This window comes from Neophocaena asiaeorientalis, unplaced genomic scaffold (genome assembly GCF_003031525.2).
Source record: "Neophocaena asiaeorientalis asiaeorientalis breed wild unplaced genomic scaffold, Neophocaena_asiaeorientalis_V1.1 scaffold606, whole genome shotgun sequence".
Lineage (NCBI taxonomy): Eukaryota > Metazoa > Chordata > Mammalia > Artiodactyla > Phocoenidae > Neophocaena > Neophocaena asiaeorientalis.
In genome coordinates, this window is record NW_020173687.1 from 445,276 (window position 1) to 453,752 (window position 8,477).

The following is an 8,477-nucleotide window of genomic DNA, read 5'->3' on the forward strand; positions in this document are numbered from 1 at the left end:
GGCGGTGAAGCGCGGGGTCCCCCTCAGGGCTGGGGTGAGTCATCTAGAAAGCCCTTTCCAGGCCTGTGTCCAGGAGCAGAGGCCCTCCAGGCAAGACTGGTCCTCAGGGCCCTCCCACACGCCCCCTGCAGGAGCTGCCAACCCCCCATGAGCCTAGCTGTGGGTGAAATAAAGACAGTTTGGAGTGGCTCCTGGCCACTGTTCCTCCAGAGGCCTGGTGGCTTCATGTCTGAGGGTCACAGCCCCAGCTGCTCTCCCGGATGGGGCCCAGAAGGAGATGCTGGGAAAGGGATGAGTCAGGGCTGGGGCTGGGGACCAGCTGCAGGTGATGTGAGTCATGGGGGAGTGGGGGCCCTTCCTGGGGGTCAGGTAGGGGGTTCCGGGGCTGGCAGGGGGCTGCCAGGCCAGGACTGGGAGTCCCCCTGGATTGGTGAGTCAAGCCGTCATCCAAACCTGCCCCAGAAGGGAAAAGCGACGTTTCCGAGAAAGCGAGTAAGACACGCTGTCCTACTGGGAGGTCTTGGCCGGTCCCTTGCTGGGAAATCCCCTGCTGCTTTGAGGGTGGAGCCCAAAGGAGGGGTAACGAGGGGGACGCTTCTCCTGGTGCCCCAGGACTCACGGGCTGGCTTCTGTTCCACGGTGAGAGCCCGGGGACTGGGCAACCCTCCCTCCACACCATCCTAACCACTGAGAGCACAACTGGGGCGGGGAGGATCACGCAGTGAGGCCCGGGGACGGCTGCCACCCGCTGTCCCCGTCTCCCACAACCCTTCCCCCATCGAGGGTCCGTCCCAGTCGGGGTGGGGAAGGCAGCAGGCCGCGCCCGGGCAGCCTGCCCAGGTGTGTCCCCTGCCAGATGTGCCCACTGCGCGCCGCCCAGACACCACACTCGTTTGCCAATCGGCTTTATGAACAGTAAATTTCACGCCACAGGAGCCGGGTCCAAAGCTTCCTTAGGTGCGACTTGCGGGCCGCCCATGCGTGGGGCTCGGGCCGGGAGCGAATAAATAACGGGCAGAGTGCTCAGCGCGTGCGGAGAAAACGCTCGCGGACGCTGCGCTCCAGCCCGGACAGCCTGGCCGCGCGCAGCGCCCGCAGCAGCCGCGCCCCCAGCGTCCCGGGCCGCGCCTCTCGGAGCTCCGTGAGCTGCAGCCACAGCCTCCGCCGCAGCGCCGCGAGATCCTCCCTTTGCGACGGCGGCGGACTCCGCGCCCCGGGGCCCGCAAGCGCCTGCTGCAGCCGCTGGAGCCTCCTGGGAGAGATGTCCTGGAAAGCTACGAAGTCGACCACGGCGCGCTGGCACTCCTCGGTCCCTGCGGGAGGGAGGGGCAAGGGGGTACCCGACTAGCTGCCAGCGCGCCGTGAGCGTCCCTCCGCGCCCCGGAGGGGCAGGACCGAGGGATCCCCGCGCGCTAACGAGTGGGTGAGGCTGCAGCCGTGCTAGAGAGCCCGGGGCGACCGCGGGAAACTCGGCCGGCAAGGAGGCGGGGCTCGTGGGCCGATGCCGGGGGTGGGATGCGACGTAAAGGGGACCCGCCACGTTCGCTGCCGTTCCCTCCCGCAAGCCATTTAAGCCCTCGGCGCCTGTTTCCCAAGGTCGGCGGGAAACGGCATCACCCGCCAGCGCTGACGTCCTCAGCCAACGGCATCCCCTAGGCTGTCCCCACCGCACTTCCGAAAGCCCTTCCCAGGAGCCCACCGAGGCCTCCGCACCCCCCGTCCCGCTCACCCGGTGCCCCCGGCTCCAGCGAGCCGAGCGGGAAGCCCGTGCATTTGGTGCACAGGGCATCGTGGAACGGGGAGCCCGGCACGTTGACGGCCAGGCCCAGGGCCGTGCAGTTGCGGTGGGGCTGGCACCGCTCCGAGCTCGAGCTGCTGGCGGAGAAGGTGCCCGGGGAGCACGGTTGGCACTGCGTGTTCTGGCTGGGGGTGCCTGAGGACGAACGTGGAGGCCGGCGTCAGGAGAGCCGAGTCGGCTCCGTTCCGCGGAGGGCCCGGCGCCGCGGCCCCGCCCTGCACCCACCGGGGGCGACCACGCCTGCGCCGGGCGGGCACGGCTCGTGCTCCAGGCAGAAGCCGGCGTGCGCGAAGAAGCCGGGGCGACAGCGGCAGGCGCGGTTGTGGGTGGCCCCGCACGGCCGCGCTTCCTCCTCGCGCTCCCCGCAGATGACGTTGCAGTATCGGCAGCGCTCCAGGTAGTTCCAGAATTGCGTGTAGTGGCGCGGCGGGCACACGCCGCACGTCGTGGGGTTGTCCCGGCCGCAAGGTCGCTGCACGAAGGTGCCCGGGGGGCACTTGTCGCACGCCAGCCACTCCCCCGTCTCCGCGTCCCGCCTCGGGTAGGTGGGCGCACCCGCCGCCGACCCCCGCGCCGCAAGCGCCAGCAGCAGGGCCGGCAGCGGCCACAGCAGGGGCCTCATGGTCTCGCTGGAGTGGCAGCGGCCTCCCGGGCCACGTCCTATAAGGGCTGGCTTGGCCACGCCCCCGCGGAGCCCCGCCCCGCCTGAGGGGAGCGGTCGGCCACCTGGGGGCCCAGGCTTTGACCTCTCCCTCCGCAGAGCCCAGTGCCAGGGCGGTCCCGTGCAGGCCACCAGCACCACGGGCAACTCCTGACCCCGTTACCAGGCCTGGCAACCGGCAGGTGGAGGGGGTAGCGGCTCCTGCTCTGAACAAACCAGGTGCGAGGGAGGCTGCCTAGGCGCCTCCTTCCTTCCAGGCTCCCCCACCCCACCACCGAGGCCGGGCCACACAGACCGCTTCCCAGCAGTGCCGGCAGCTTTATTAGAACCCTGGCCCCTGAGGAACAAGCAGGTCCCTGGAAGGTCCCCGGGACAGAAGGTGCAGGACTCCCCTCCTTCCTGCTGGGGCTCCACCCACAGGCTGGCGGTCAGGGAAGTTCTGGGGAAGCACCTTCCAGTGGACCCACCCCAGACCCCAAGGTGGCCTCGGGGCCTCTCACAGGGGGCCCAGATCCTGCTGCCGTCTCAGGGGGTTCCCCACGGACACTGGACTGGCCTCCCCGTCAGGTGCGCTCTTGGCCAAGGGGTTTCTGGTATCAGGCCTGGCCCACCCACAGCCGACAGGCAAGTGTCCAGGCTGCGCCCCAGGCAGGGGCGGCCTCAGCCTCCGCAGACCCTGCAGCGCCCAGAGGGTCTCAATGTTCACTGGGGCTCCGGCCAGAAGACCTGCGTGAGACTCTGCTTTCTGGTGGCAGCATGGCAGGCCGGGCACGTCCTAGAGACCTGTGGAGAGAAGGCGCTGGACACACCTTCCCAGACCCCACTGCCCACCCCAGCCCCTCAGCCCACCATGTGGGGCAACGCCCAGCAGGCCACGTCCACAGGGGACAGGGCCGGGTCCACAGGGTCTGGCTGCCGACCTGGAGGTGCTGTCGCCAACAGGCCCGGCAGCAGTGGAAGTCGCAGGAGGGGCACTGGAAGGGGACCACGTCCTCCGCCCTGCAGCCAGGACACACCAAGCCCACTGCAAGGGGGCTGACGTGAGCGCCACAGGCCTGCTCGGGCTGGGCCCCCACTCCCAATGGTCCCTGCAGCCCCTCCCACGAGACCTACCCCACTCGGACTGTGCCTGCCCGCAGGGGGCACTGGGTGGCCGGCCGGGAGCCCCCGCCCCCCGAGCCGGCCTCTGCGTAAGGAAGGAGGAGATCTTGCTCTGGGTCTTCCCGGAGGGTTTCTCTGGCAGTGAGGGGCCTGGAAACAGGAGGGAGCGAGTCCGAAGGGTGCCTGGCACTTCCCTGCTGCCCACCTGCCCACCCTGCCAGGGCTGAGCGAGGCTGGGGCAACAGGGCGGCAGGAGCACCAGGCAGGCGGCCCTACCTGGCCCGCGAGCCCCACAGACGAGGTCAGAAGGCGCAGCAGGGCTCCCCTCCCACGGTCCTGGAGCCTGGGTGCCCAGGTCCACACACGTCTGCTGGAAGCGCTGCTTGTGGTGAGGGCGCACGAACATGCCGAACCCTGCTGGGAGCGCGGAGCATCGCTCAGGCGTGGCCCTGCCGCCCACCCCGCTGCCCGCCTCCACCCGCCCCCCACGCGGGCCACTTGCTCTGCAGCAGGGTCAGGTCCTCAGGCTTGGCGGTGGTGAGTGAGGCCACCACGGCCACCACCTTCTCGAAGTCGTCATCCTGCTTGTAAGTGGTCAGCGCCGCCAGGAGCTGGCTGTAGCCTGTGGCCCCCAGGGCCCTGTGGGCATCTGCCAGGTAGGCGCTCACAGCGGGCGGGTGCTTCTTTGCTCCGGGGGCTCCGGACCCCTCAGGAGGCCGGCAGCTGGGGTCTCCTGGTGGGAAGGTAAACACATCTCAGTCCACCAGCTTCCCAGCAAATCACATTGGCTTCCCCTGCTCTGGGGGCACAGAACCACAGCGGCTCCCAGGAGACTCCTCCCCGCCAGGGTCTTCCCTCTGCTCCTGGCTCTGGTCCAAAGCCTCTTCAGGGACCAGGTACCTGCAGGGAGCAGCCCGGAGACCAGGTGGGGCCGGCCCTGGTTCAGGTGTTCGCGGGGGTCCAGCTGCCTGGCTGCATCCTGGGACACGGTCAGCTTGGGGTCAGGCTCCCTCCTTCCTGAAGAAACACGGAGACAAGGAGGCGCCCAGCTGGTCCCTGAGGGTCCAGAGCATGACCAGGGAGGGGACGGGTCTGTCCAAGGGGAGACCGGGCCTCAAACTCTCCTCAGACAACCGCTGGAGGCCCCCGACAGCAGGGAGCAGGCAGGCCTGCTCCCCTGCCTTAAACGGGGGGCAGGAAAGTGGGGGGCAGGCACAAGGACACCCCAGTCCAGGAAGGAGCAGAAGGGTGACTTAGGCAGGAATCTCCAACCCCAGGGGCCCCCTGTGATTCCCGTCCTTGGGGAAGTCTCGTCCAGAGATGGGCTCTTCCTTAATAAATGGGGACAGCGACTCCCAGGCTCTGGACGTGCAGGGTCCACTCCAGGTAGAGACAGGGGTGGACGGGGCTCCAGGACCCCTGTGCGTACACGACTCCCCAGGCGCAGGTCCTCCTCGGAGGCCCGGGCCATGTGTGTTCTGGGGGCCCACACCTCCCCAAAGTGGGGCCCCCCGCACGGATCTGTCAGCCTCAGGAACAGGGAGGCTGGGCCACATGAAGACCCACTCCAAGGGCCAGGTGCCACCCACCCTCAGGGTCTGAGTTTGAGGGTCCCACCCAGGCAGGGCCCGCCTCACCGCTGGGGTCCAGGGCCGGCTGTGCTCCCCGCCTCCGGGAAGGGCCATACTCGGGCCGGGAGCTGCAGCCTCGGCCCGTCAGTTGGCGGCAGACCTCCTCAAACTGCTGCTTGTGGTGGGGCCGTACGAACTGATAGAAGCCTGTGGGGAGGGGCGGGGTCTGGGCCTGCAGCCACCGCACTGGGTCCCCACCAACACCTCTGCAGGTCAACCGGGGACCCTGGTGGCCCCCCCAGCCCACGGCTGCAGCACGGCCCCCAGGGTGGGACCCTCAAATGGGCAGCCTCTACTGGCCAAGGCACCTTGGAGCAGGCTGTGCTTCTTGGGGTCCTCGGCAAAGAGGGGGCCAAGGTGAGCGGCCAGGGCCGCGAGGTCATCGGTGCTCTTGTACTCCCGCAGGGCCCGGGTAAAGGTGTCAAAGCTGGCCTGGCTCAGCGCCTGCTTCACGGCCGCCATGAACAGCTTAGCCCTGCCTGTGTCCGCGCCGGCTTCTGGCCCCTCCTGCGACACACAGCCGGTGCCCGTCAGGAGGCACCAATGCTCCCCACCTGCAGGGGCAGCGAGCTGCCGTTGGGGGCCGCTGGGGAGGATGCTTAGCCGGCCTGGCCCAGCTGGCAGGGGACCCCCCGGTTAGCTTCAGCTTAGACGGCCAGGCCCGCTGAGCACAGCAGAGGCAGAGTGCAAGCTGGCGGTGCCTCCTCTGCTGAGGTCCCGGTGCCCACGGCAGGGGACACTTCTCAACACGCCAGGACTTCGAACAGCCCCGTGCCCTACTTGTGCGGCACACCCCAGCCCTGATCCCGGACCCTCGAAAAGGACCCTCCAGGCTCCCAGGCTGCCCCCCAGCTCGGCCCTCAGAGGCCCAGGCCCCCGGCACCTAGGCCACTTCCTCAGTGTCAGTCCCCTGGGCACCACCTGGTTCTCCCCAGAAGCCAAGGGTGGTGGACAGAGGCACTGGCATTTGGGGCTTTCCGGAGCTTCTAGGATGTAACCCAGCTGCTCTTAACTGCTTTCATCCGAGGCTGGGAACGCCACGTGCCTCACACGCAGGAACCTCACCATCCACGTTCGTGCCAACAGCCCAGCCTGACCCGGGCCAGGGGAGCCAGCCCGGCTGCAGGCCCCACACCAGACCTGCCAAAGGACCAGGCCTGGCTCCTGCCCAGCTGGGAAGACAGCATCTTCTGTGGATGGAGCCCACAGGCTTGCGTGGACCCGACCACCCCACCAAAAAGCAACACAAAACGAAAGGCCCAAATCTGCCAAGTGTGCAGGACTCCAAAGTGTGGAGGGTCTGCCCTGAGGGGGGCGCACTGCCCAGGGACCCCAGTAAGGGGGAGGAGACGTGAGGCAGGCGGTGGCACTGTAGCAAAGGGCACATGGGAACCCCGTGCTGGTTCTGAGAGCTGAGTGGAGGTGAGATGTTCTCACAGTAAAATATCAAAGCAGAAGAGGGACGGGATCAGAGCAGGCCAGGCCCTGGCACAGCATGAGCCTGGCGGGTGGAGGGTGACAGTGGGATCCGCAGAACAAGCAGCTCGTCTGTGAGGAAGTGAATCCAGCCAAACACCGGTGGTGGGGTTGCCGCGGGCCCTGGGTCTGCTGCCCTCCCTCCACCCCTGCACCCGCCCTCAGGCCCGGCTGCCCCCTCCCCTGGGCCCCAGCTCCAGCCGGCACGCCTGCAGAGCGCCTGCAGAACCTGTCCCCCAGCGGGGACAGCCAAGTCAGGCCACTGGGCAGGTCTGGCCCGCTCACACCTCACCCCACCCTGAGCCACACCGGCTGAGGTACCCACCAAACTTGCACCGTCTGCGGGCCGCCCACGTACCGGGCCGCCGACCAGCCTGATCTTCCTCCGCCTGCCACGCTGCTCCTCCGCTGGCCTCTTCTCACGAGGGCCCCACGGGGCGGAGTGGCGGGGGGCCTGGGGGCGACACAGGTGTGTCCCACAGGCCCTCAGGGCCCCGAAGCCCTGACACTGCCCTGGGCGGCAGGGCGGGAGAAGTACCCTCGGCCCTTTGCAGGGAACCAAGCGTGAGAGCAGGTCCCGGGCAGCAGCGTGGCAGTAGCTGAAGGGCACCGGCGGGAAGGGATGAGAAACCCGAGTGGGGCAGCTGCGCCCTGGGCCTAGAGGGCGGGGCAGCAGGGGGCGGGCACTGACGCCCGGCGGGAAGTGGGGAGCTTCAGGTCAGCTGGGGAGCTACGGGCTTCTGGACAAAGGCCCCAGGGCAGAAGGTCCTGCCCGCAGCTCAGGCTCCCAGACGGGGCCAGGCTCGGGCACAGCAGGAGCGGGCAGTGAGCGGACCATGTCCAGCACGGGGGTGTGTTGGGGGCCCAGCTGAGGGCTGGGGGCTGTGCCGGGACGGGGCATGCACACAGCACCACCAGGCATCTGCTGAAACCCCCCTGCCCTCCCGACCAGCGGGTGTGCAGGGGTGAGCACAGTGGTGCCCGAGCCCAGGTGGGCCGAGCCATCCGTGTCCCGCACCTCCTCCTCCGCGGGCAGGGCCTCGTCCCCAGGCCCCTCGGCCAGCTGCTCGCTGTGTTCCAGGGCGGCCAGCAGCCCCACGGGCCTCCGCCGGGCCTGGACGGCTTCCTGCTGGTACTCCACACAAAGGCTGCCCTCGGCGTCCCCGGCGACCAGCAAGCCTGCGGGAGCACGTGTGGGTGACGATGTCCACCACCGCCTGCCGGGCACTCTGGTCGTCGGCCCCAGCGTGCCACCAGCCTGCGGGAGGCGCCCCGCCCTCCACCCTGTGGGGCCCCAACCGGCCGTGTCGCCCAGTCACACGCACCCGTGCGTCTGCACCTCAGGCTAGGGACGTGCACATCCAGACTTGTGGCCTTCTTGGTGCGGAGGGGGCCGGGTGACACGGCCACCGAGGCAGTGCCTTCTCCTTCGCTCAGACTCGGAGCAGCAGCTCGGGGGGCCAGCACGGGCATCTAGACGTTCACAGGAGGTTGTGGAGGTCCCGCCCTGCTCCTTCCCCTGGGCGGGACAGGAGGGCACAGCCAGCTAGCGCTAAGACTCACAGTTCTCTGAGCGATGCGGAAGAACTGGGCCACATCTCGGATGACGTGGCCGAAGCTGTCGTACACCTTGACGTGGGGACGCACCCAGGAGGGCAGCTGGGCTCTGGCGTCCGCGGAGCTGAACCTGCAGGGCGGTGGGGCCGTCAGCCCGGGAGCCCCGCCTGCCCCGGAGCCCAGCTCCCTGGCAGACTCACCAGAGGGAAGAGCCGGTGTCCGGGGGCAAGGGCTCTGGCTCCAGAGCGCCGGC

At 68.9% G+C, this 8,477-nt stretch overlaps 2 protein-coding genes across 2 annotated transcripts in view; both read right to left on the minus strand.

Annotated features, from left to right (window-relative positions):
* Window positions 1–889: 889 nt before the first annotated feature.
* TNFRSF6B (TNF receptor superfamily member 6b) lies at window positions 890–2,536 on the minus strand. Its single transcript, XM_024750277.1, has 3 exons — window positions 2,024–2,536; window positions 1,730–1,933; window positions 890–1,313 (listed from the first exon to the last, which is right to left on the minus strand). Exons 1-3 carry the CDS (start codon window positions 2,418–2,420, stop codon window positions 1,024–1,026), a joined length of 891 nt encoding a protein of 296 aa, XP_024606045.1. The 5' UTR covers window positions 2,421–2,536; the 3' UTR covers window positions 890–1,023.
* Window positions 2,537–2,757: 221 nt separating this feature from the next.
* Window positions 2,758–8,477, minus strand: part of RTEL1 (regulator of telomere elongation helicase 1) — a 28,587-nt gene continuing 22,867 nt past the window's right edge. The window contains exons 25-36 of the mRNA XM_024750278.1: window positions 8,231–8,382; window positions 7,993–8,140; window positions 7,686–7,846; window positions 7,026–7,121; window positions 5,500–5,698; window positions 5,198–5,338; window positions 4,461–4,577; window positions 4,063–4,293; window positions 3,837–3,974; window positions 3,573–3,710; window positions 3,380–3,483; window positions 2,758–3,242 (exon numbers count right to left, since the gene is read on the minus strand). Of these exons, the coding sequence (XP_024606046.1) occupies window positions 3,162–3,242; window positions 3,380–3,483; window positions 3,573–3,710; window positions 3,837–3,974; window positions 4,063–4,293; window positions 4,461–4,577; window positions 5,198–5,338; window positions 5,500–5,698; window positions 7,026–7,121; window positions 7,686–7,846; window positions 7,993–8,140; window positions 8,231–8,382 (1,706 nt within the window). The 3' untranslated portion in view covers window positions 2,758–3,161. The remainder of the gene's footprint in view (window positions 3,243–3,379; window positions 3,484–3,572; window positions 3,711–3,836; window positions 3,975–4,062; window positions 4,294–4,460; window positions 4,578–5,197; window positions 5,339–5,499; window positions 5,699–7,025; window positions 7,122–7,685; window positions 7,847–7,992; window positions 8,141–8,230; window positions 8,383–8,477) is intronic.

Bases quoted from the DNA above. Each gene is read 5' to 3' on its own strand.
- TNFRSF6B (XM_024750277.1), bottom strand. From the start codon at position 2,420: ATGAGGCCCCTGCTGTGGCCGCTGCCGGCCCTGCTGCTGGCGCTTGCG. The intron at 1,934-2,023 runs GTGGGTGCAGGG...GTTCGTCCTCAG, and splicing joins CGCAGGCGTGGTCGCCCCCG to GCACCCCCAGCCAGAACACG. The intron at 1,314-1,729 runs GTGAGCGGGACG...TCCCTCCCGCAG, and splicing joins GCTGGAGCCGGGGGCACCGG to GGACCGAGGAGTGCCAGCGC.